At 38.0% G+C, this 27,472-nt stretch overlaps 2 protein-coding genes across 3 annotated transcripts in view; one reads left to right on the top strand and one right to left on the bottom strand.

Moving 5' to 3' along the window:
* The first annotated feature begins 1,311 nt into the window (after nt 1–1,311).
* On the top strand, nt 1,312–21,767 carry cplx2l (complexin 2, like). Its single transcript, XM_012867015.3, has 4 exons — nt 1,312–1,481; nt 2,895–2,980; nt 18,335–18,513; nt 20,328–21,767. The coding sequence occupies exons 2-4, from the start codon at nt 2,950–2,952 to the stop codon at nt 20,517–20,519; spliced, it is 402 nt and encodes a 133-aa protein (XP_012722469.1). The 5' UTR covers nt 1,312–1,481; nt 2,895–2,949; the 3' UTR covers nt 20,520–21,767.
* A 4,133-nt stretch (nt 21,768–25,900) lies between these two features.
* Nucleotides 25,901–27,472, bottom strand: part of tmod1 (tropomodulin 1) — a 28,235-nt gene continuing 26,663 nt past the window's right edge. For both annotated transcript variants that reach the window (XM_036134096.1, XM_036134097.1), the window contains one exon: nt 25,901–27,341. In XM_036134096.1, the coding sequence (XP_035989989.1) occupies nt 27,323–27,341 (19 nt within the window). In that variant the 3' untranslated portion in view covers nt 25,901–27,322. The remainder of the gene's footprint in view (nt 27,342–27,472) is intronic.

Raw genomic sequence — 27,472 nt, 5'->3', positions numbered from 1 at the left:
ACGACATTGAAGTGCATAGATGTAGAAAAAAAATGACATTGCCTGCAGTCTGGACAGGTTAATATTACAGCAGAGAAGCGAAAATATGTCTTTTGGTGTCTTAATATGATTAAATGGTGGTGGGGGTTAACAAAATGGACAAGCCATGCAGGACTTTCACAGTCTTTGTTTAGGAGGGAATCTATGAGCTCAAAACTCCTTAAATAGCCATAAAAATAGGTTGATGGATGTCCAGCGTTCTGACAGGTGGGATCACAGACCCCACACTTGAAACATACTGCCACAAAGGTGTACATTGACATCACTGATGTTAATCTCCAATGTTAGTGATTTAAACTTGCATTGTTAGCGATTTTTAGCTGTTATTATTTTTGTTGTCCTATTTTAAGAGCTGGGGTTGTACTTCATTGTGTTTTATGCACTATGGCAACAATGAAAACAGGTGTTTCAAGGGGATAAAAAAAAGATAAATAAGCGGATGGCATTGTTTATCTTGCATACTAGACGGGGGGATGTTGTGTCTGGTTGTCTTCTTCATCATAAACCCAAATATCCCTACAATGACAAGAAAAAGGGGACTACCCAAGCACTCACAAGGTTAGATTAGCTAATTTTAGAGCTTCAACTTTAGAATCAGGATCAAGGTTAAGTGATAAACATACTGTTTGTCCTTGACGTCAAAGCAGTGATAAATGTGCTGGGAAACAGGTGAGCAGGTGGATGTTATTCAGGTCGACGAGACTGGCTGGGTGCTAACACCGAGAGCAGCAGAGAGGTAGGAACTGGGTTGATCTAGTCCTTGCAATATCCAGTCGATTTATCCAATGAATAGTCTGTTTGACTCATATCCACTTGAGGATAAAAATACAACTGGTGGCAGCAGTAATAAAGAGCACCATGAGGCATCAGAAAATCTCTAAAAGAAAAATGAGAAAAGTTAATGTCAGATAGCTTTCCACTGTCACGGCAACTCTCCTGTCCAATCACAAGGTGTTGTTGGACGGCGGCGAGGAAACTACATCAGTCTGCAGGCTGCTTGAGAAGGAATAAGCAAAAAGCTTTCAGTATTAAAATGGTAACAATCACATGCATGCATGGCACTATGTTAAAATGAATAGGCGCTATTCATTTTAACATACTTTTAATGTTACATGCTGGCTGTCAGAGTTAAAGGAAACTGGAAAGGTAGGGTACAGGGTCTATGTAACTCCCCCCTCCCCTTCCCTCTTTTTGTGCATGTTCTCCCCCTCGTCCTGCAGGGATAGACTCTCCCCATCCTCCTCCTCCTCCTCCTCCTCCTCCTCCTCCTCCTCTGCTGCAGCCTTACTCTGACACAGCCGGCATGACTGCAAACTGAGAGCTGCTCACACAAAGAGATGCACGGTGCTTCATTTTAGACGCATAAACTGTACGTTTTTTATTTCTTCCCAGCGCGGGGAGGAAGGAAGACGGCTGATTTAAAGGAGGCGCATCAAAAGCAGGTAAAGGATGGGGACGTTTGATGATGGGACGGGACGGTCGTAGGTTTATGCACCTCCCACCAGAAGATGCTTATGTTTGCATCCCCCTATTTTTTAATGTGAAAAATATTTTTTCATGCTAGATTTTGGCTAATATATGTGGTGGCACTACGAGCTAAAGTGAGTGTGGATGCTGCGGCGAGAACATTTAGTTACAACTGGATGAACAGAAACTACGGGTCCTGCTGCAGATGACGGTGCAGTGGGAGGATATTAGGAAACAACTGAAAGGTCTTCAAGTGCCGCACGATGACTTTGAGCGGACGGATGCAGGAAGTTAAAGATGCATTTGCGTGTACTGCAGTGTCAAGGGTATGCGGGAGAATACAGCTGAAATGCACATCTTACCCTTAAATTGTATAAAGAGTATATACATTTGGTGTGGAAAATCCATGAGCTTTAAATGAATTAGATCTCCATAAAATACAAAGCATATGTGCTATATAGTTTTAGCAAGAACGTTTAATATTGTGAAAAGATGCTAATTCAGATGAGAAATTATGAAAAATACGGTTTTAAAAAGTATTTAATGAAGATTTAGATGGAATAAGTCATGTTGTCGAATGTAAACTGTCACGGGCTTCTTTGGCTCACAGGGTAAAGGAGTCGTTTTGCAATCGGATGGTTGTGGATTTGATCCCAGCTTCTTTCTGTCACATGTTGATGTACCCTTGGGCAAGGCACTTGCCTACCAATCTGCGTATTGGTGTATTAGTGAGTGCGACAGGGTGGATGTGGCTGTAGTGTTGGCTAAAGCCCTTTGAGTGGTCAGCATGACCAGAGAAGCGCTCTATAAATATAATCCATTTACATAAGGACACGAAAGTCAAGGAGAAGCAGAGGATCCAAAACTACCTGTCCATTTATTTTTCTTACTGTGGAAGGTGATGCTCCTTCACGCTTGTGGCTACACAGAGCAGCCTCCTCCAGCTTCGCGTGACCCTGCCTTTGTTTCACCTTCTTTCCCTCATCTCTGGGAGTCCTTTTTATGAGGATGAATTACAGGAAGTCAGGCAGTGTCAGCATAAATCCTCTTAAGATGGAGTGAGGTTGTAAATCGAGGGCGCAGGTGTCTCATCTAAACTCAGGGTCGTTCTAGAAGGGTACAGATGCCGTAACCCAGTTTTGTCTTTCGGCGGCAAAAGTAAATACAATTTTGTGGCTGTTGATGGTAATTTATAGCCCTCTGGTAAAAAAAAAGTGGCTTTGGTGCTTTTTTCTGAAATAATTATGTATGGTATTTTTTTTTTCCCTGCGCCGAATCCCCCCCTCTTCCATATCCTCCCCTTTGTCAGACCCCATCCCATTTAAACTCCTGTAATACCGTAGAAGTGCGGGCAGTCACGGCTCCTGTATTCTGTCCCCTTGCTCCAGGTCTGTCTCTGATAACGTCGTCGGCTGAGGGAGGAGAACACAGAACTGCTTCATCATGAATTTTATAATGAAAGCTGCACTGGGAGGTGAGTTCTCTCCCTGGCGTGAGGTTGATTTAACAGCACTGCAGTGCTAAGGATTTAAAGGGACGCTCGTCGAGCAGCACTTGCTGGGTTTTCGTGGTGGGACAGTGGACTGTTTTCTGTCCTGCGGCAAACTAATGACCACACACACACACACACACAGACACACATGCACAGAATAACTTATTAGACAAACTGTCAAGAGAGTCCTTGAGAAGAGAGAATTAGAGGGAAAATTGAGTTTTGTCCTTTAAATCCTTCAAGCTCTACCCTCTTTAATGTTATCTTGGATAATATTTGCCTCTAATTAGTCCTAATAATAGCTCCGTAACTGAACCACCTTGTCAGCTTTAGCTTTGAGGCAAAGGGCAAGAAAGTGGCACCGGTGCTTTTAATGCAGGGATCTCTCAGATTTTGCTCAGTCGTGCGTGCCGTCGAGACGCTGCACTCCAGCTTGCAGCAGTTAGCCAGTTATAGTTGAATTGTTGGGCTGATGCACAGCCCTGTCACCTCATTGGGATGCAGGGGATGCAATCACCGCCCTGCTCCGCATAAGCTGCTGGGCCGTGCAGCCGCACTGTGAATTCTTAAATCAACTGCATTGAGTTTAAGGCAGGTTTTACTCCGCTGAGCTTCGTCTGCAGGCTAAGGGGCTGGATTTCAGAGTGTGGGTGGGTTTGCTTGTTGTGTACGAAATCCTGCCTTATGTTTGGACAGAGGTCTGATACCACAAGGGGATGTTTGCGCCTGTTCTTGTGTTGGCATGTTTTTGGATGTAGATTCTTTTTTTTTTCTTTTTTTTGACTTATTGACCTCGTTCACCAGTTAGCAAAACTAATGACTCAGCATTATGGTTGGATTGTAAGTCATTGAAGCTCTATGAGAGAGGAGAGGCTATCAGATAATGAAGCAAACCAATCAGCCAGATGATCAATCCAGGAATCTATGGATCTGCTGCTCTGAGCCCGTCGGTAAATGTTTGTAAGAATCCACACAGCATCTTTGTGCACTGCTGAAATTTGTAATCAGGACATTTCTGCTTGCAGTCCAATTCATTGCTTTGATTTCACGCTCCCGTACAGACATCATTCACTGCCGGTGCTGTCAGCTATCTAACAAAGGCAAAAATAGTACTATATACTCACTTAATAACTAATAGCTTTAGCTTATTTAAAGCTGGATCAGGGCTAAAAGTCAGTTCTGGGGAAAAGAGACCATTGCAAAACTATCAGTTTCTCCGATTTTACTACAGGATAGGTATAGGGCAGGACAAATTCAATTTAAAACCGGTTGCCTTACAATGATTGTGAGAACTTGATCCTGAAAAGTGCATTTTTTTTTTCAACAAACCTCCTTGGAAGTTCATTGCACTTGAAATCTATTCTGATATAAACTCTGCACATGTATTGGATGTACAATTTTTTGTGAATTACATCAAGTTGTGTCAAAAGTATAATAAGCCTACCTGCTATTCGATCCAGTTTTCTTTGTCAAGTTACACTGTTTGGTGATTTTTTTATGCACTTGAGTAAAATTAACAATATTGTTTTATTTAATAAACAATCAACATTTCTACTAAATTAAAAGTACTTAATTTTAAAAGTGCTTAGTCAAGTAATTTGACCACAAAAAGAAAACAAAAAAACATGAATTTATCTCCAAATAAAATCACGTGATCTTGTTATTGTAAATATACGCAGAAGTGTTTTGTTTGATAACAACTACTACCAAAACAAAGGTGTAAAACAGAAATAAAATATTATAAGCCAACAAGGCTAGATAATTTAATCGGAAAACCTTTGTATGCAACCAGAATGAGACTGGGGTAGAAATTCGTAAAGTCATAGTATGTGACCAGGCCCCTTTAAGATAATATATTATATTACATAGAAGTGCGCATGCGCAGCCACCAAGCGGAAACTAACAAGGAACGAACACACACACTGGCGTTAGGTGAACACGTCAGAATGATTGGCATGTGGAACAACCAATAGATAAGGTAATAATCCCCGCAACATGAGGGACGGAGTATGACCAATCACTGATTGGTCCTAAAAAAATCCCTTCCTTGTATTGAAAGTTGATACTTTTTTTAAAACCAGAATAAAAGATTAGTCTGTCACAACATGGAAGAAGTTGGTTGAACTTGACTGTTCTTACTCCACGACAACATAGTATAATTGTAAACAAAAAACGACAGCACAAACACAAGGAGTAGACTGCATTCTATGGAGTAAAACAGCTGTCAAAAAGGTGATTTCATACAATTCAGTTTAAATTAGCAATGAACACATTCATGTTGTAGTTGACACATAAATTAACATTGCCTTGCTTTGCTTAGGGATATAATCGTCCCAAAAACTCCACACCCTCAGGATGATGTTGAACGAGTACAGCAACATCATTATATTTAATTAAGAGAGCTGGCTTGAATTGTTTTTCCATTTCATTTCCTTGAATTTGGACACCATACATACTTGGTTTGGGTCAGGGAAAATACCCAATTTAAGCATTCTAACGACTATTTTACCCCAGCTTCTCAACTATTACAATTTACTCTTTTCACAATAGCATTTTCTGAGATAGTAACCTCGAAAGATGAGAAACAACATTCTTGATTGCAAGCGTCCACTGTTAGAATTTGAGCCATTTAGTTTAGTTTTCCAAAGTGTTTAGTGTGAAGATGAGCCTTCGTGACGGAGAGAATGCTTCCAGTGCATTAAGTAATCCTCTCAGGCGGCTCTAGTTACAGATACTGGGAGGAAGACGGAGCGTAGTTGAACTGAAATGACTCAGCAGGGTTATAATTTGATACTCGCTTGGTGCAGCAGCCACAGCTGAAAACTCTATGTTAGCCGCAGACTTGTGGCTAAAAAGAGCAACGAACGAAACAAAACGTTTCAAAGAGAAAAATCATACTTTGTGTTCCATTCACAGTTAAAAACTAAACCGTATTGCAAAAAGACGGAAATAATTTGATTCTTCTTATTCCAACAACTAAGATGGAGACTTAAGCTAAGATTAACGACTGCCAACGTAGTAAGGAAGCTTCCCTGAAAACCGTATTTTTCACCGGACAGCCGTTACTGAGCCTCCTCTACATAAACAGACAAAACCATTGGATCATTTAGACACATTTTAATCAGTGGTGGGTCAATGTTTGGAAGCCTTTTGCCGAAAGGGCTTTGAAAGCCACGGTGGAAAATATGTTCCTGCTCCAGAGCGCTCAAGGACTGACGCTGCACTTCAAAAACTCCTCCAACCTGAAGTTAGTTTGACAGATTGGAATGACATTATAAAAGAGACATGTTCACAAAGCTTCAAGGTCTGCAGTTCAATCAAACCTTGAAGGCCTCGAGCACCAGCAATAACAGTTTCATCTAAGATGTGAGGAATGCAGCCATTTTGAGCCTGTTACTTTGTAGAAACGAAAAAAGAATAAGGTTTATCGATTATTATCTGATAGCAATGTGTTTATTCTCAGAGTCACAATGTTGATGTTTGTTTAAATTGGATCTAGTCACACACAGAATCAGTAATTATTTTATTAGTAATCCCTCCAATATCTTCTTATGATTATGTCATTAAAGAATTATCCATCCATCCATTTTCTAACACGTCCATCCCTTGTGGGGTCGCGAGGGGTGCTGGTGCCTATCTGCAGCATTCAATGGGCGAGAGGCGGGGTACACCCTGGACAGGTCATTAAAGAATCAAATAGAAACAATAATTAAATCTACCTACTTAAATAGAAGCCCCGAGGGGAACTGAAAATGGATGTTCAGAGTGTTGTTAGCTGATTAAAGATTTAATTCTCTTGCTGATATGTGAGGTTCCCATATATAATTTGTAGTTTTCAGATACCTGCCTTGAATCTAAGGAAAGGTTTAAAAGAGAGTAAAAAAAAAAGAAAGAACTCCAAAAGGGAAAGTCCTTGAGGTCCAGCAGGTTGCACCACCACAAAAAAAGGCTTCATTAACAGAACAGGACAAGAGAACGCCTACTGTCGGACCAAAAAAGCTGTTTACTTTCTTGGAACCAACCCATGGATGTCATCTTGCTGACAGGGCAGCATTTGAACTGACTTCTTGCATGTATATATGTAAAATTATAATCTGGGTTAGTGTAAATGCAGGAAAGTAGTCTGATGTTCTGCGTACATTTAAACTGTGTTTCAGAAGTTCGCCTTTTGAAAAACATCCATAGTATGTAACAAACTGGAGAAACACAATAAAGGTGTGACCGCCTGATCTCTGACAGTAGTAAAATAACTTGGCTGATTATGCAGTCAGCTGTCTGCCTGACCAGAAAAGAACAATGCTATGCACAAGAAATATGCTGTTACTCTAAATGTTTGCCTTAAAGGGAAATAATTATTATAAGATTTATAAAAAATAAATAAGTAAACAGAAGTTTATGGTAAAAAAATCCTTTTTAAAATGAAACACCGTCTTGACTGTTATGGTTACACAAAATCGCCGCTGCATTATGGGTAATTTTAGCATTAAGAGTGACGCATCATAAACTCCAGCCTCCTGCGCTGTGATTGGTCCGATAAGTTTAAGACCAGAGAGTAGCCTGCTCAGACTGACAAGCTGTGCATTGAATACATAAGTCGTAAGTCAGTCTGTCTGGCCAGGCTAGGTAGAGTCTGCTCTGACCCTTTCTGAAGCAGCTCAGTCAAATTTCATAATAAGGGCTTTTTCAACAATCGTGGTCAGGGTGTGATAAATGTGTATCTTCATATGCTTATTTACATAAACACTCAGATTTCAGATAACCGCATAAACATTTTTCTTTTAAGTCTAGGTTACTTGGTTGTACTTTCGGAACAATAAAACATTATTTTTTATGTTATTCGTATCCATTTAACATCACAATCTTCCTTCAATTGATTTAATGGAGATGTTGATAACACAAAACAATGCATAGGTGTAACGTGAGAGGAAAATGATATGTTGATTTTAAACAAATAAATATCTAAAAACAGTATGATATGCAAATTATGTTCAGCCACTTTTGATCTGACACCCCTAACTTTGATTCAGTGCAGCAAGCTGATTCCAGAAGTCGCCTCAGTAGTAAACAGAGTTGATGTACCTGTAATTCAATTTCAGCATACATACAGCTTTATGATGACCAAAGAACACACCGGAGAGTTAAAGGGTACAGCTGGGACGAAGTTTAAAGCTGAATTGATCGGTCAATACATTTCCTAAGCTTTAAACGTCCTACAGAGCTCTGTTCAGTCCATCACATGAAAATGGAAAGAGCATGGCACAACTTTGAAATGACCAAGAGATGGCCACCCAGCCCCCTAATCTGACAGGCCAGGCTGCGAGAGCATTAATCAGAGAAGACGCCGCTTGAAGAGTTGATATACAAGCGAAAGGCTGTGGGGCAGAACAGCAACAAAAAATGTACACGCTGCAATCCTTTTTGGGCCTATTCAGTGGAGCTGTGTTGTTGCACTATGCACTAGAATAATTTGGATTTAAAACATATGGAGTTATCGCAGTCTCTTATAATAATTTATGTTCATATTTTATCTGACATTAAAAACGTCTTCACATTCAGTTTTTCATTCTATATTTCAATACATGAAAAGTAATTAATTTCAAGCAAAAATTAACAGTTATTATTTCTTTGGTTTGAAATTCACCATATGTCGAATTCCAGACCAAATAAACACAGAAGAGTTGTGCTCTCCTTTTTAACAAACTATAACAGATATAAATATGGAAGGGTTGTGCTCCCCTTTTTTTAATATGGAAGGGTTTAACCTTCCGTATTAAAAAGGAGAGCACAACTAAGTGAAGCAATTACTGGGGAAATGAAACAAGAGACACCTTGAGATACTTCTTCCTCTCCTTATTCCCTGAAAGTAGAGATAACTGCATTAAACACCACTGCAACATGATTGGCTGATGGATCTGGTCTTCAGTACATGATGGTTAATCCTACACACCCACCCACACACACACTTGCACACAGATCCTCTAGTGTGTCACTCCAGCAAAAATAAAATAGAATTTTAAACATTTCTTTAGGCTCTTTATTGAGTGTGTTTTTTTAATTTTACCTTTTGTTTTTTGTGTATATTTGCACTTAAAATATGTTCAAAGAAAGCAAACCAATGTCAAATTCCTTGTTTAAAGCTGATTCTGATTCATTCTAATAGAAAACACAAATATTAAAAATGTGTTTAAACTGAGTATGACAGACATTATATAATTCAATACTAATTGGCGATCACCTTTTTCTTGTAAATTACATAATTTCTCCTCTTGTCAAGTCTTTATAACGCATTGTTTTTATACATTTTCATCAAAGCTCAAATGTTCTTACTTCAGTGTGAATAGATGTTCAATAGGTGGTTGATTATCTTAACTCCAATGATGTTGAACAACAATAGAAGTGTAATTCACCCCAAAATCAACATATTTTAGACATAAACTATATAAACAGGGCGTAAAGGTTGTTACTTTAATGTTACTGTGCATTTCTTAACATTTTCATGTGAACTTGTTTAGTTCTGCAATAATTGTCTTAAAACTGTCTTAGTGCTGCCCTCTTAGGGTTGAACAGTGGTTTAGCGTTTGTTATTGCTTTTAACTTTCCACATTCCCCACATTTGGCCATGCCCCTCAGGGTCTCTTGGCACTGCCCACTTTGGTGGCATATTTCAACATTTATCTGAGGGGTCATGCTCTTACAGTGGGGCAAGTTACACTTTTAATTCAGATGTACAAATTAAAAGAAGCCAAAACCCTGTCAGATCAAATGGAGATAACAACTTACATTTCCCATTCAGAGATGAACCATTTTGTCTGATTATCAGGTTAAGCATGAACATAATGATGTTCGCTCTGGCTCAGAAGAAAAGCACTTTAAAGTAATTTGACTCTGTCATGTAAGGCAATGCAAGGCAAGTTTATTTATATAACACTTTTCTGTAACAAGATTCATAATAAATATAAGGACTTCATGAGAGAATCAAAGCAAACTTACACAAGCACCAGGAGCATAAACAGAAGGACAGGGCAGCGGGACGGACCACGAGGGAGGATAACAGAAGAAACCAGCAAAGAGAAATGAAAACCAGGGAGCGTTTATACAGAGGGAAGTGTGGAGAAAGGTGTGGCAGAAACAGTTCAAAGCAATCAGGTAGAGATGAGGAACAGCTGATACTAATGAAGGCAGAGGGAGTTGAAGGAAGGAGAGAGAAAAAGGAGCAGATCAGAGAGAAACGGGGAAGGAATCTAAAAGAGCACAATGCAAAACATACAAGGAACCAGAAGGAACCAAGAACCTACTCCACAAACAACTGAACTAATATGGCTACAACTAGAGACCATAACAGCAGAGAACAGAGACATAAAACAAACCCAAAAACTCAAACATTTAACACTAAAGGATCATGACAGAAATCGTTTACTGTGAAGATGCATTGAGGACATGTCAACAACACTCTTGTTGGGTGTTCTTCAGTGGCGCAGTGTTTGATGATTTTTGTACAAATGCAGTTTGTGGTATTACTTTTGACAAGCCTAAAAAATACGGGAAAAAGCAAAAAAAAAAAAAAAGATGAAATTTAAATGTTGAAGAACAAAACGCCTTCCTAGACCACGTGGGATACCAACCCAAAGTCCTGCGTGATATATTGTGTGGCTGTATTTCCTGGATTCATTTAACGACACAGTTGTGGGTTAAATTTTTAACTCAGAAAATGGTTTAAGGGGACCAATGTTAGTGTCATGCAATCGTAGATTATTAAGCAAGTAATATTTCTGTTAAATTTACAGAGATTTTAGATTCACTTTGCATTAAGATCATATGATCATAATAAATGAAGGTACTAACTTAATGACAGGAATGGCAAGATAACTGGCACCAGTTTTGGCTTCTGTTTGCTCAAGTGATAATACGTAAACTAAAGTCACAAACAATCCCCTGGCATTAACATTATTATGCAGCATGATTTTACAATGTTACTATTTAATTCTGTCAAAGAGGCTCAGAGAACCTCTTTTAGCTGTTTGAGCTAAAAATGATTATTTGATAATCTAATAAGAAGGCTAGGCAAGCGAGTCACTATTTCTGACTCAATCTTTGGGTAAAACCAACCCACTTTGATCCTGACAGCATAAACCCAGCATTTGGGTTTAAGAACACAGCCAAGCAGCTTCTTTATCTGCAAATAACCTGCAAAGTGATTCAGTCATTTCAGTTTTTGTCTCTTTAAACCGGTACGTAGAGATGAGTGTCCTCCAGCCGTCAGCGAGTTAATGTGTGTGGCTGTCTTGTATTCGCATCATAGTAATGTGTAATAAACTGCTTAGAGATGTTGATTTCTTTGAGCAGAAGCTCACCATTTTGTAAACTCTGCACAGTTTAGGTTGATTCTATGTTAAGAGGAAGATGACAGCAAATCTGTGGCTGCAAACAAAAGAAAAATTATTGGTTTGACAACCCTAAGTCAAATTTTGCCAATTTTAATCTTTCTATAAATCTTAGTTTACAGAAAGCTCGCTGTGTAGCAGCTTTGGGGGGAAACTTTTATGCTTGAAATAAATGATATGTGGACTTGTTCCCACTCTTCTATTGAAATAAGCTATGCTTATAAATTGTGCTCAAAATACAACTGAAAAAAAAACCTAATAAATTAATTATATAAGACATAAAAGCAATCAAATATATTTACAGCATGTTGGTGTTTCATCTGCATGAAGAATACAGCTTTACAGAAGAGAGAAATTAACAGATGTTGCTTACTAGAACAAAGTTGTTTGAAGTTAAAGCATAGTTTAGGGAATTACTTGCATAAAACTTTTTGAATGTGTTTACAAAAATGCAGTGCAAATGAACAAACAACTCAGTTGTGCTCATGAAATTAGGATCCAGTGTAAAACAAAGCTGTTTTCGATAACAGCCCTTGTGGGTACTCTGCTCCGAGAGGAAATTAAAAAACACTGAGGAGAATCAGTGCTATCGCTCTTCTCTGTCAGCATATTTCCACCCCTCAGCCACACATTTCTGCTGGTATTAATGAGCTTTGGTCCTGGTCCTGGTCTGTCCAACCAGACAAGGGATTTAAAGAGCCTTTCTCTGAGAACACCGAGCAGGAAAGGGCATATTAAGACACCGTTTATCTGATGCTGTTAAACGTTCAAGCTGTGAGAAAGTTAGCTGAGGTTAGTGATCTTTCCCACTTTCCCTGGAGGCTTTGGATTTAAGAAAGACTTAGCAAAGAGGCAATTTGGCAGAAAGGATTTAGGAAATGACACCCTTTGTGTCACTGTTGAGTTCAAATATTGTTAAACTGAATTGTGGTGCAATTAGGCCAAAAATAGTTATCAGGATAATCGAGTTTAACCAATTATGATGACTTTGATTTTAAAGGGATTTGCATTGGGTATTTTCATGTTTGTTCAGGTCAGTATATTTATAACCGGCCCCCAGATAGGCTTACACTAAGCTGAAATTACATGCAGAACATCTAATTTAAAGACATGAATGTGCATGTACAATATTTGAAATCCGTTTTTTAAAAGTATATATACGTTCCTTCTCAGAAATAGCAAATAAATCAATAATTAGGTTTGAACAGAGACAATCTTAATCTGCTAAATATTTGCATTTTGCTATCATAGACAGAAGTTTTTGGCTTACAGTTAACAAATAAACATATTGAGCTTAACAAAAGCAAGAAAGATATTGTTTCTGACTTACATGTTCAGGGTTAAAAACCAACTCTAAATGCAGCTTTTAGTATGAAAGATATTCCCTGTCTGGAGAATATCAGCCCATAAGAACAAATAATTCATTTGACTTTCAAAGATGGTGTTGATTTAAATATCTGCAGAAAAAGGACCACGCTGAGTAATACAGTACGCTATTTCTCTGATAGCACCACTTGAAATGCTTCACGTTTAGCTATGAATGCATTTTGATGCAACCTCAACCCACTTCAGTTCATATAGTAGCTCTCCACTGCATGAATGCAGAGAGAATGTGCATACAAGCTGTCAAGGAGGTTTAAGAGCACATATAGAATATGGAAATGCAACCAGTGAATGAGACTCACACCGAGATACTTCATATTCATCTGATGGATCTGCACATTCCTCTTCCTGAGCATGTATTTACACGGTGTGTCTATTTAAACACACAACAACAAACGCTGAACTCTATGAGATCTCATGCATATAGAAACCAGAAATAAATCAAAGCAATTTACGTCCACGTGTGCACACAAGGCTTTATCAGCGTGACTCCTTCTCTCTAATTGCATCTTTCTTTCTCATAGAAGAAGTGCAGAAGCTATATCACAAATAACGCCACATCAGCTTCCCTCTGCTAATCTGCCCCCTGCAGCAAAATCTGTGACCTCATTTTTTTTTCTCAGACATTTTCTTTCCTTACCCGCCCGTTCTGTTCAATACAAAACAATTCAGTCAGCCGGTGTTCTCTCCTGAAAGTACAAACGGCATTTATTCCAACCTTAATTTGAGAACACTTACTTCATGCTACATTCTGCAATTGGCTTATAAAGCGCTAAATGGTCTCGGGCCGAATCACGTTTCATGCTTGTTATGTTTAAACCATGTAGACCCCCAGGTCATCAGAGGCCTACTTCCTCAGAGTTCCTTGCACCTATGTTCCTAAGCAAGAGGAGACGGCATTTAGTTTCTATGCTGTTCAGCTCTGGATCAAACTCCCTGAAAACCTGATATGTGGCAAAACCTTCTATCAGGACTTAAGACGTTTTTGTTTACTGCAGCTTTCGATCAAAGAATCTCTCTAACGAACTGGGAGTGACTGAAGCACAAGATTGAAGATTAAATGTAGATGTATCTTTGGATTTAATTTAGCATTTTCTGTTTGTGCAATGTTTTTAGATTTTTGACATATTAATCTCTCCTTTGAAGTGAAGCTTAAATGTTTTTCCTTTAAAGTCTTTCCTAAAATTTTATGTAAAGCACCTATTGGCATCATTTATACTGAACGGTGCCAGTATAAAGAAGCGTGTCTTACTTTGATAGTAATTGTTTTCAGCAAAATCCCAAGAGGCACTATGGGTGCCCTGCAGTTAGTCATTTGTGACCGCCTTTCACGAAAAGAACATAACGTAGTTTTCTGCTGTAACAGAAACAAGGTTGGAGCTTATTGATGGACGCCTCTTTGAAAATTCACTCTTGTCTTTAGCTCACTCCGCAGATTTTCTACTGGATTTAGGTCAGGGGACTAATATAATCATGGAACAAGGTCGATTTTATACCTGATAAAACATTTCTGTGATCCCGTGGCCATTTGTTTTTTTTTATCATTAGCCCGTTGAAAGATCTAATAATGACCGACTTCTCAGGGAATATGGATTTGCATGTTTCTGTAAATGAAGCCTTCATTTCTGTAAATGAAGTTCTCTTAGCCTTTTTGAAGAGAAACAGGCCCAAGACATTGCAGCGCCCCCACTCTAATTAATATAATTTGTTCCCAACCTGGAGTGTTTGTTGGGAAAATCTCAACAATCTTAGGCCCACCAAAGCACACAAGCAAACACCGAACACTTGCATTTGTGATGGCAGGACACAAAAGAAAGTTATCTGACATCGTTCTCAGACGGGAAATAGCACCTGATGGTTGGTATAGGCAGTTGGTTACACCCAGATGTTATTCTTTGTTGTAGGTCTCCAACAATGAGCTTTGATTTTTGTTTTACCTTAATGACCATCCTCGTCAATGTGCGTGGTTGCAATTAAAAATGTGGGTTCAAGTGGTCAGTGGCTAAAAGAAATGGGCCTCTGTCTCAGGTCATATTTATGTCCCAGGCAAACAGATAGTTATTGGAAGTTTATAGAAACCGTAAACAATATAATAAAAAATATATTTAAAAATTGTCTGTTTTTCATTTGGATTGTTAAGGGTAGCGATATGTATTCCACTGGTAATTTTGTTAAAACAATTTCGATATTTACTAATTTTGATCCCAGGTACTGGTTTTTGGGGCGTGAAATTCAGAGTTGCCTGTGTTACTTCTTTCTGACGTGATATTTTTTTTAATTAGTCTGATTTATGGGAAAATCAATGCCCCTCCTGGCTGCTGCAGGCTTTTCTGAGGGCCAGCAATGATCTACAGCATCAGTAAAAAGGAAGAAGTGTACTTCAGCTGCAGTCGCAAGTTTCAAGGTGGCAAGGTGTCTGAACCTTAAGCCTGTACCTATACAGCACTGGTCTCCCCCAGTGACAAGGAAAAACTCATTTACATTGCTCTGTTTGTTGGTAGTCGAGAGATTTCATTAAAAAATATCTTTATAGTTTAGAGAAGTTATTCTGTTTTTGCCTAGAAAAGCTACTTAAAGGTCGGCCCGGTTAAGGGATTATTTCATGTAAAGGTAGCCATCAAATGATTTGCATATCTCTCCTTCATTATGCTGAAGTTTGATTTTATTATGCTGATGAGTCAAAACTCCAACAGTAACCGGAGGCCACTGCAGACTTCTTGACTGTTTACTTTTTCTCCTCCGATGGCTCTTTCCCTCCACTTCCCTCCATCTCTTTCTAGTTGCCCTTCACCGCCTGTGTTGTTTTCTTCCTCAGCATCTTTTTCGGCTGTCACACTCTCCCCGTTCTCTGTGTGGTCGCACATAAACTGAAGGCTAATCCCCCTAACTGGAGCAGCTCAGCTAATTGGACGACACAGCCTCAAAGAGATAGACTGCTTCCCCATTTTGTTTTCCAAAATTAGCCTGTTGGTAACATAACACTTGCTGAAATTATCTTGTTCCCTTTTCCCATCTTCTGTTTTTTTGTCTGCTCTGGTCTCCAGCTTAATTTTTCGTACCACAGGCATTTCTGTTCATCATGTTTAAAATGACTAATGGTTGGTTCAGACAGGCAGGGGGGGGGGGGGGGGGGGGGGGGGTATGGCTCTTTCTTTTCACTCAACGATCGCCCATTATTCAGGCTGATTAAAGTCATATATGTGTTGAAATGAGGGTCTTCTTTTCCAGATTGCACTGGCGAGGAATTGGAAATAGCATTAAATCTTTCTTGGTTTGTAGCCAGACATCAGTCTTTTTAAGCATCAAATTTCCACACAGCATTTTTGCTCCAAGCAGCTTTAGAAATTTCCAAAGTTCTCTCAAGAAAACGAGTTTCTTTAATTTTTTATGCTAGTGCCACTGAAGGCATTCGAAAATAGAATGAGAAGAATTCATGCTCTTCACTTTGTTAATAATTGTGATGCATAGTGAAATTTTGCTCCAAAATGTTAATCCACACTGATTAAATGTTACTTTAGAACGATAATAATACCAAAAAAAATATGTCTTTCTCTGCATTTGCTACATCGCATCTTTGCATTACTGAGATTAGTCTCGTAGTTTCTACCTGTTAAGTTTAGTTTATCTTGTGTGTAGAATAGCCTTTTCATGAGGCGTGCTAACTTCTTAATGTTAGGCAGGCCTGTGTTTTCACAGGGATCAGACAGCAGCAGCTGATCCAGAACGTTGCTGCCCGCGTCCTCACTAAGACTAAGAAAGTAGAGCACATCACCCCAGTTCTAAAGTCCTTACACTGGCTCCCTGTATCTCAGAGAATAGACTTTAAAATACTTCTGTTAGTCTATAAATCTCTGAATGGCTTAGCACCTAAATACATCACAGACTTGTTATCAGTGTATCAACCCTCCAGAGCACTAAGGTCTTCTGGCTGCAGCCTGCTCTGCAGAACCAGAACCAGAACCAAACACGGAGAAGCAGCATTTAGTTCATGCTCCACTTATCTGGAACAAAAACTGTAAAAGTGCTGAAAGCCTGAGTTCTTTTAAAACAAGATTAAAAACACATTTGTTTAGGACTCCCTTTGACTGTTCTAGTTAAACTGTTTTACTGTTTTTAATGTTCTTTTTTGTTTCTACATTTTATTCCTACTTGGTTTTATTCTGTTTTATTTTCCTATATTTTAATCATGTAGAGCACTTTGCATTGTCTCTGTACTGAATTGTGCTATACAAATAAATTTGCCTTGCCTTTGCCTAATGTACGTCACTAAAATCTTTAAACTTCAGGTTAATAAATAATTATTGCCTGCAATGATTAAAACAAATGCTAACAATTTAAACAAAGCGGTAATTCACACATTGTATTTCACCTAAATTTGGTTTCAGATCTTTATAATTTCGAGGTAACTTTTGTTCTCTTTTTGTATCTTTTACCAGTTATAATAATTGGTCACTGCAGCCAGTGAGGTGAGTGTATGATGTCAATAAATCCAGGAGGGAAATCCAGACATTGTTCTCCCAAGAAACACCAGTTCATTCTCAGGTGATGGCCAGAATGCAGCAAAACTGGTTGGCGTGTGTTGGCTCAGCCTCCTCACCAGGATAAACCTCACTAGGATAAACAAGAGCAGCAATCACCTTAGTGCAGACAACGGCCAAATCAATCCTGCCATCACTTGTTAGCAATAGACCAAGATATTTCAACTACTCTGCTTAGGGCAAAGACTGACCCCCCTCCAACCCAGAGGAACGATTTCACCTTTTTTGCAGTTGTGAACCATGGCCTTAGACTTAGAGGAGCACTCGACTCTTATCCCAGCCCCTGAATGCTCAGCTGTAAACAAAGAAGGCAACAGAAAAGCAAAGATGAGACCACAAGGTTCCCAAAGCAGACACTCTCGTCTGTATGACTGTGCCTTGTAATGCTGGCAATGACGAACTCTAAAATAGAGGTTAGCACTGGTGGAGTCCAAGGCACACTGAGAAGAAGTTTTGAGTTTATGTCAAGAAAGCAGACATAGCTCTTGCTTTGGGTATTCAAGAACTTTCAACTCCATGAAAGCAGCCCTTTATTCCTGCAGGACCTCCCAAAAATACCTCTCTGGACACATTTGTGAGCCTTCTTCAGATCTACAATATACATGTGGCATGGACAACCAAATTCCCAGGACATTGTCAGCAGGTTTGCAAGAATAAAGACAGATTATCGAATTGCTGTCAGTCTTTCCCCTCCCCTGCGGCCAATTTGCCACGAGAGAACCTATCAGAAACCAAAGCCCCAGACAACAGATGCTCATAAAGTTCATGTTGTGGCACGGATAGAGGAAAAACGAAATGCATTCTTGGTGTATCAAAGCAGCTTGTTTAAATAGAATGACTTCTATAAAATCTTTACCTGGAATAATTTTTTCGTGCAATCTGCTCCGTCATAAGCCAATTACTTTTATGTCTCATCTCGTGTCTGACTCAGTTTGTTACTTTGAAATTTTTAGACACTTCAGTCTCAGAGACCAGCTGGAGCCGTCACTATACCTCATGTTTTCCTTTTATGTTCCTGTCTTTGTCTCTCTCAGGAGGCCCCCCTGATGTTGGCAAGATGCTGGGCGGGGAGGAGAAGGAGGAGGACCCTGATGCAGCAAAGAAAGAGGAGGAGCGACAGGAGGCGCTGAGGCAGCAGGAGGAGGAGAGGAAGGCCAAATATGCCAAAATGGAGGCTGAGAGGGAACAGATGAGGCAAGGCATCAGGGATAAGGTACGATGCCGAACACATCTGCTGTCTGAATGTAGAAAGCTGTCAACCCGAGGTAAAGAACCACTGCCAGCCTGTCACCATTAAAGAAAATAAAGAATGCATTTAGAAATAATTTAACAGAAAGCTAATATTTTATGCAAACAACACACCCAAGCTGACTTGGTTGAAAATCTCCTTAAAAAGGTTACAATCTAAAAACTGCATAAACTTGTGATCAATTTGTCACCTATGTTAATTCTTACGGCTTCACACTTGGACTTGCATTACTGAAGTTTGCTATTTTTGGAGTCGTTTTCTCTTCCTTTTGCCTTTGTGTTATTTTTAAATTTGTGTTTAAAATACATCAGCGAAGGATCAAGAAGTCGTGCAGATAAAAAGAAACACAGAACTGGGAATTATCAGACAAACGTGTTCAGAAAGAGAGCTGATGTGGAAATATAACTAAAACCCAATGACGACTGTATTTCTCAGAGTAATAAAGATTGTGTGGATTAGAGCAGGGCTCCCCTTCAAAATAAAGGCTCTACCTGAATCGGCACAGTTCTCATTGGTAATTTAAGGTCCAGTTTTTAGATCAGTTCCACTCAGTGCTAATCTATTTTCACCTCTTTTTTCCTTCATGCACCTTCGGATAAAAGTCTGTGGTGGGCGTAGTGTGACAGTGAAGGAAAAAAATACTTTTACACTCAGTTTGATCACAGCTGACTAATTTCTTGTCATTTTGGTAGTTTCAAACTTCACGTTTCCCAAGTATGAATATGACACTTCCCCCACAAAGAATGTTTTATCGAACAATTTATGCCCACCTTGGAGACGAACTGTATCTCCACTCAAAACGGTGGAAAATTATTTCTTGCTCAGCATAAAAAAATAGGCTATGTGACTCCAATAAATGTAATCTACAATCTTAAAGTGTTTCATTGTTATTTGTGTTGGCTCAGGTGTCAAGCTGTCATTTTCTGTTGGGGTAAACTGTCCCCAACTGTGTTCAGAACCTTGAACAATACAATTGGGTGTAGTTTTAAAAAAAACTCTACTGTAAGCAATAACATTTTGTGACAAACTCCATAATTTGTCAAAAATAAACCCTAATTTGTCAGCTAAACTTTTTTTTCTCCTCTGCGTTAGCTGCAGCTCAGAAAAATCACCGTCCACCACCTTCCCTCAGTTTGTACATAAGAAAACCCCAACGCATACCCTTCGAGGTGGGCAAACAATCATAGATATCACATGTAAAAGAATATATCAGTGGCTTCTAAAAAAAATAAAATGTTCACAACCTTGAACAATACAATTGGGTGTAGTTTTAAAAAAAACTCTACTGTAAGCAATAACATTTTGTGACAAACTCCATAATTTGTCAAAAATTAACCCTAATTTGTCAGCTAAAACAGAAATAAATTCATAAGGTGGGTAAGGTGGGCAAACAATCATAGATATCACATGTAAAAGAATATATCAGTGGCTACTAAAAAAAAAGAAAATGTTCAGAACCTTGAGCAATACAATTGGGTGTAGTTTTAAAAAAAACTCTACTGTAAGCAATAACATTTTGTGACAAACTCCATAATTTGTCAAAAATTAACCCTAATTTGTCAGCTAAAACAGAAATAAATTCATAAGGTGGGTAAGGTTCATGGCTACGGAATGTTGTGTAAAATAGAATATTGTATCAGGCGAAATGATAATATACGGGTATGAAGTGGAGGTACAAATTGGGCCCAGTTTCTCTCATAACTTGATGGTGTGTTTTTCAAAAATGGATTTTGTCTTTGCATTCCTGAACATTCTGGTTCTGTGTTTTAATTTGCCAGTACGGGTTGAAGAAAAAAGAGGAAGCTGAGGCCGAGGCAGCGGCGGCTGCAGAGGAGCCGGCAGCCGGCAGCTTGACCCGACCCAAGAAGGCCGTGCCGGCCGGCTGTGGAGATGAGGAGGAAGAGGAAAGCATCATGGACACAGTGATGAAATACCTGCCAGGCCCTCTGCAAGACATGCTAAAGAAGTAGCTTAGCCAGCTAACTAGAGCTAACATTATCTGGCTGAATTTGCAGGCTACATTCACAAGGTTGGCTTGAATCAGGTTTTTACTGTCAACGTAGATTCAACATAGAATTTAGAGGAGTGTTTTGGTGTGAAATCACAGTTTTGTAGTAGGGGAACTTCTCAAACGTGAACCAACAGTTAGACTAAACTGACTCAACAGCCAGGTGAATGTTAGCTAGATCGACGTTAGCATCAGCCATGTTAAATTTCAAAGCTAACAGCAAGCGGAGGGCTAAAGTCACATTTCAGATGGTTTGTCCTTCTAGTCTGAGAAGTTTTGAACTTTTTTTTCTCCTCTGCGTTAGCTGCAGCTCAGAAAAATCACCGTCCACCACCTTCCCTCAGTTTGTACATAAGAAAACCCCAACGCATACCCTTCGAGGTGGGCAAACAATCATAGATATCACATGTAAAAGAATATATCAGTGGCTACTAAAAAAAAAGAAAATAATAAATAACTTGATAAGCCATATTTTAAGAACAATTTAAAGACAAATGTTGTGTGTTCCTAAAGTTTCTGTTACGTGTGTTCTTGTCTGATATTTATGTAAACCTTTTTGCACACAAGTGTTACACGTAATCTGTAGAACCTTTCGTTGGTCTTTCAGGCGCACTCCCCTCGAAGCTCAACATGTTACACGTTCATGTCGTACGGTGTTCAGAAATGTTTCGACTTCCTTGCCCAGTGTTACGTCTCGCATGCCATTTGTCTGGACGGTTTGTCGTGTGAATATGTAGTCAAATCCACCTAGTTCCTGTCTATCTCATTTCTTGTCATGCAAAAAATATCAAGGCAATAACTTAAGTTTGACTGTGTTTACTTCCATGTTGATATAACCGTTAATAATAATAGTATCAATAGTTTAAAAAAAAACTATATGTATGTTTTCAGGAAACTAATTTTGATTTGCTGGGTGTTTCTTCCTTTGTTTGTTTGTTTTTTTTTGTTTGTTTTTTGTGGAAGAATGACTGCTGTAGCTGTTCTACACAACAGCAAAAACCTTAAGCTTTCAGCCATAAGACCAGAAGTTACAGTATCTATACTACTACAATCAGGATCAATGGGAAGGAATACATGAAAGTTGAATGAGATAGTAGTTTTTTTATTATTATTATGATTATATAGAAGAGAACCCAACTTGTTGGAGAGAGGCCACTTTCCTTCAATACACAATCCCAGCCTACTGATTTTGTTTTACAAAAAAAAAAAAGAAAACGTTCTGAATTACTGTTTTGGATGGAGGTTATGCAGAATGACAAGAGCAATAAAGGGTTAAATGTATGTTTCTGCCTGAGATTCAATAAAGACTTAAAATCCTGCTCACAGACAGGAGAGGTGTGTTTTTCTGTGATCAGAATTACAAAATGGCAGAAGGAAAACAATCTGCAAACTTCCTCCTTTTGTCTGAAGCAGCTGAAGGTTTTCAGGTCTATTTTTGGATTGGGTTTCTATATTTCTGTCCACATCAGCACCAATTAAATATAACCAACAGTTCACCAGCTTAGATCGATTGCAAAAAAAAGGAAAATGTCTAAAAAGGCTTAAATCGGCTTCTAGCCCCCTATCCAAGGGGTTAATAAGAGGTTTTGTCAGGTCTTCAATTTGTTTTTATGTAATATTGGCACAGCATTTACTAAGCAAAATGACATCAATGGTAAAAGCAGGCATGTCCGACTTAAGTTCTCGAGGGCCAGATTCCTGCATGTCTAGATCTGTTCCTGCTCCATCTGATTCAAATGAATGATTTAACTTCCCAGTCTGTCATCAAGGCCTGCAGAGGACTGCAAATTAAGCCCTCATCAGGTTCAGCTGTATTGAATCAGGACAAAACCTAAAACATGCAAGACAACAGCCTTTAAGGACTGACTTTGGACACCACTGGATATAAAGTTTTGTTTTTAGACCTATTATTTGGCTACAAGCAATACGATTTATCTTCATTTTCCCTAAAAAGAAAAAGGATTGAATTGGCCACCCTTCATAAAATAAAATAAAAACATTGGTATACACTAAAACTTCAGTTATCGTTTCTTTACTATTTTTTATGTTTTAGAGCTCTAGACAACTTGGGTTTTGAAGGAGTAAGAGGGAAAAAATGCTATTTTAGCGCAGCAGATTGCTGAAACAATCGCTCACTTGGTGGTACAAGCCTCAAATTTGGTATACATATGCTCCAGGGCCTATTTTTTTAGAAACAGCACATTACTCACGCTGAAAAACAAAATGGCTGCAATTATTTTTTTTTGCGAGAGGACCGCCATTTGAAGTGGTTTTAAACCGTGTTTGATGTTGATGGAATAATGTGATTTCTATGTTCTATACTTGTTTTTTAGTATGAAAAATCCAGTTCTGCTTTTAGAAAATCGTAATTATTGAAAACAAAGATGTTATGACTGGAATAACATTGCAAACACTCTTAGCGATGTTGTTAATTGAACAAATGGCTGTCATGTATAGAGACATGTTACTGTGGTACTGTGCTTGTTGCATTTCAACAGCATCAGAAGATGTGGTACTACTAATCTAGAGTAAACTGGCAATCACCCTCTCCCTGGTAGGTAGGATGATGTCAGCTTTCTGTCTACATTTTACAAAAAAAAATTGAAGACTATAGCATATGGAGCAGGGAATGGTTTTCTTTTAATTTGTGTGGTGGATTAGTCAATGATTTAGTCCTTGCATTTGCATGAAAACACAACTGTACACTTGCCAGACCGCAACATCTTACGGCCACCCACTAGCATACTGCATACTGCAAACTACAGTTTACTACTACAAAGTAGTGTTAGTAGACTACAACTACGACCAGGACACTAAGCCGACACTGAACCTCATGCTGAGTCTCACAGCAGTGATACCAGTTTACCCTAGTTTGTAATAGAATAATAATAATTAGCTGCAGCATCTTAATAAATGATCAAGGCTGTTGCCCAGCAATATCTGTGTTAATTTTGTAAGACAGCTCCAAAAGTACTGATTTTAAGTCTTGCAATGACCGCCATCTTGAAAACTGGTGGCCATTTTGGAATATAATTGTCAAATAGTTTAATTGTCTACATCAGTAGCATGTCTCTGCTTAACATATTTAATGCCCAATACAGTTTTTCCCCCTATTTTACGATATGGCCATGTTGGATTTTCAGTTGGGTTATGTGTTTTTCAGAAGAAAAAAAAACAGGCCCGATACTTCATTTATGCCAGATTTGGTGCTTGTACCATCAAGTGAAAGATGCTTAATGAATATTGATAATTAGGCCCAGCAACATCCAGTTCTGGGGGACAAACTGAACTTTTTTTTATTTTTTCTAGGTAAATTACTATAAATTCTCCCTTTGTTAAACATAGGAAAATTGGTATCAACAGATTATCTACATTTAAACTAAGATTATTTAAATGGACTTTGCAACATTTCATTTTGAACATAAATTCAGAAAAAAATGGCTTTGGGGGGCTGGTAATAAGAGGTTAATCTGCTGCACAATTTGGGATAGTATAGAATGGAAAGCACTGGTCTAGAGTATGTAAAGGCTTGTGGGGCTTAAAAAACTGTAAACTATGTAATGCCTACCTTTTTGATTTTTGTTAAATCAATCAATTCATCCTTTAAATCTGAAAGGGTGGAAACCTGTGAAAATTGCAGCTACATTGAACTTTTTGACCATCTAACAACACTTAGAAAGTAATTAAAACATTTATCGTAATATATTTGTAAGTGTACCAGTGTACCAGACATGAATAATATCTATGTGTTGAAAGCCTGATCTTGATTGGTCCCCATCTATTCCAATGATTTAAGCGAAACAAATAACAAAATAAAATAAAGCCATTAAAGCAAAAAAATATAACTTCAACCTATCATCACATATTTTAGGTGCCCATCAATACAACCCAACCTGCCAAAAACATAATAATAATAATAATAATAATAATAATAATAATAATAATAATAATAATAATAATAATAATAATAATAATAATAGAGTTTTCTGATATTATTATTTATGGCCAAGGTAAAAATAAAATGCTTAACTGGGAAAAGTTTTGGTTCCCATTCTTCTCAGAAGTTAACTTCACAAAAAGATGACTTTAGAGTTAGACTGCCTTATGTTCAATGGAACAATAAGCTACATTATATAGGCCATTGCTATGTTTAATTTCAGAGGTTTATGGCAGTTGAACATCACAGAAAACACAAACAAACTTAACACTAAATATGTTTGAATTCTTACAGGTCCTCTAAATGAGTCAGTTTTATGAAAAATAAGGGGAAGAAAATGTAAGCATGGTTTATTTCTGTAAAACAGAAACATAAAACTGGACCAATCATCCAAAGACAATAGCAAATGAAAATGTTTGGGTATAATTTAAAGCATCATGTCTGGGGAACACAATTTTAGCATTTACCTAGTTTTTAAGTACAGTAATACTTCTGGATTGTTTTTCCACCTTAGAACAGAAATATATTCCTCTGTTCACCAAAATATACCAAATGTGAGTTCAAATGTAAGTCCTTCCTTTGGAAACTTTGCCAAACCTCTCCTATGTAACAATATGATGGTCCCAAAGACGGCGACAGATTTAAAAGACAATGGCTCGAAATGAAAACGATGGCAGTAAATGTTGAAAAAAAAAAACTCACTGTATTTGAGTTAAGGAGAATGGAAAAATATATCCTTCATAACATTAAGAGACTTTGATAGGGTCTTACAAAAGATGTTCCCTACATACACTATTGCTCCAAAGTTTGGGGTCATCACCTAAAAAAGTTATGTTTTTCCATCAAAACTCGCGTTTTATTAATCAAATGAATCACAAAATGAATAGAGCATATAGTCAAGACATCGGTAAAGTTAGAAATAATCGTTTTGTCCTTCAAACATTGCTTCAATCAAATAATCCTCCATTTGCAGCAATTACAGCCTTGCAGACCATTTGGTATTTTAGCTGTCAGTTTGTTGAGTTAATCTGAGGAAATGCCCATAAGAAATTAGCATTTCAGCATACACAAATGCTACGTGTTTAATAAAATAAAACGTGGGATGTTAAAATTACCAAATTGAACCAGATTTGAGCATAATACTAATGTTCAAGCCTTTGTCTCAGACATCACATTTTGCAGTTTATAACTGTGTAGATCAGCTCTATTTTGTGACAAATAAGATAATTCATCATTGTGCAAATTCATGGCACAGTAGGAAGAAAGATAGACTTTAAGTGAAAGGACAGTGCAGTTGCTCTATTTTGCCACCAGGTGTCACCCTGGTCTTAATGTCGGACCGCAGCTGTTCACGTGGGGAGAACAAACATCACTGCAAATGTAATGAATATGCAATGGCAACAAAATATTTTCAAACTTTATTAAACTCATGAACACTTTCAACTAAAAACTGTGCATTCTACAATAAAAAAATCAGTCAAGCACTAATGGACAAAAAAAGACACATAAGACAAGAGGAAATGGGCAAAAGTGTTCAAAGTGGACTCGGTTACAAATGTTTCCATCCACAATTAACATTTGTTGAAAGACACCCAAGGCAATGACAAGTTTGTAGGAAAGGAGAGACTTAAGTGTAATTTTACATGGATTATTTTCCACTATTATCTGCTCTAGGTTCTTCTGTTTGCACCTAGAAAACTGGTATTATGAACAAAGCTGCTCATTTATAAATAAATATGGTTAGATAACCCTCCATTCTTCATTTTGTTTCAAAATGATGTGTCAATGATGAGGATATTTCCCATTGATTTAGAATTGATCTGGAAGTTTGAACTTTTTAAAATTCAAATACAGGGGACTCCACATAACCTCAGTAGTAAAACATTTTCTCGTTGGGACCTTCTGATTATTGTAATAAACCAGTTAAAGCTGTATAATAACAGTAAATATTTTAGCTACAGGAAATGCTAAAAACACCCTCCACAATCACTCTTCAACCTCATTCAGATACAAGCTTTTTTGGGGTTGCTATTCTAACCCATTTTACACGGCTAGCAAATAGAAAGTTCTCCTTTTTTATAGAACGTTCAATGTTTGTTTAGTAAAACATTATATAATTGAAGGCAGAAAAAAAAGGAGTCAAAACTTTGCATCACTTTGAAGCACAATTTAAGAAAGTACTTAGTTTTCCAATTTTGTTTTACTCATGAGATACAGTTGATGTTTTTAAAGCTTTATAACTTTTAAAAGGTCTTTCTGAAATAAATATATTACATACATATATAGTGACACATATCCCAATAGTAGGCTTTTAATCACAAAAGAATATGACACATTGGGTATCACCTCAGATTTTTATAACTATGCTGTGTAGTTTTATCTTTCGTGTCTGAACTCCAGCATTGTCTTCATAGAATATAATCTATGTTGGCAAGAAAACCGCTGGGAAGAACAGCAATGGCAACACAAGGCATTCATGAAACGGGAAGAAAAATAAAATTAAGTTAATGTCGCATACAAGAAGAGCCAAAAGATGACCATTAATTTTAAAACAGGTCTGCATTCAAACGGACTCTTATTGCTGACACTAAGTGTGCACCCCCCTGGTTGCAGTGTACAAAGAGCTGCAGTATCTGAAGTCTGAATCAGTTTGTAAAAATACACATCCCAGATGCAAAAAAAAAAAAAAAAAAATAACAGTATTGCTTTCACAAGATTTACCAAACAACAGAGAGGCTGATAATGGAGATCATGGATGATTGGAGGAGGATGAAGGTAGCCTTCGTTTCTACACATTTGTCCGACACTTGGGGAAGATGGGTCCTCCCTCAAGCCTTTTCTTTCTTACTGTAGATGGAAAGAACAATTCAGAGTTACAAAGACAAGCCAAGAATGAAAGGAATGAGAATTTGACAGGACAACAATTAGACGTTCAGTCCGTAAATCTGGACATATGGGTAAAGGAAATAAGAAAGAGC

Source organism: Fundulus heteroclitus, unplaced genomic scaffold (genome assembly GCF_011125445.2).
Source record: "Fundulus heteroclitus isolate FHET01 unplaced genomic scaffold, MU-UCD_Fhet_4.1 scaffold_74, whole genome shotgun sequence".
NCBI classification, from domain to species: Eukaryota; Metazoa; Chordata; class Actinopteri; order Cyprinodontiformes; family Fundulidae; genus Fundulus; species Fundulus heteroclitus.
Note: the sequence above shows the minus strand (reverse complement) of the source record. Positions and strands in the feature narration are given on the sequence as shown.

Bases quoted from the DNA above. Each gene is read 5' to 3' on its own strand.
- cplx2l (XM_012867015.3), top strand. From the start codon at position 2,950: ATGAATTTTATAATGAAAGCTGCACTGGGAG. The intron at 2,981-18,334 runs GTGAGTTCTCTC...TGTCTCTCTCAG, and splicing joins AATGAAAGCTGCACTGGGAG to GAGGCCCCCCTGATGTTGGC. The intron at 18,514-20,327 runs GTACGATGCCGA...TTAATTTGCCAG, and splicing joins GGCAAGGCATCAGGGATAAG to TACGGGTTGAAGAAAAAAGA.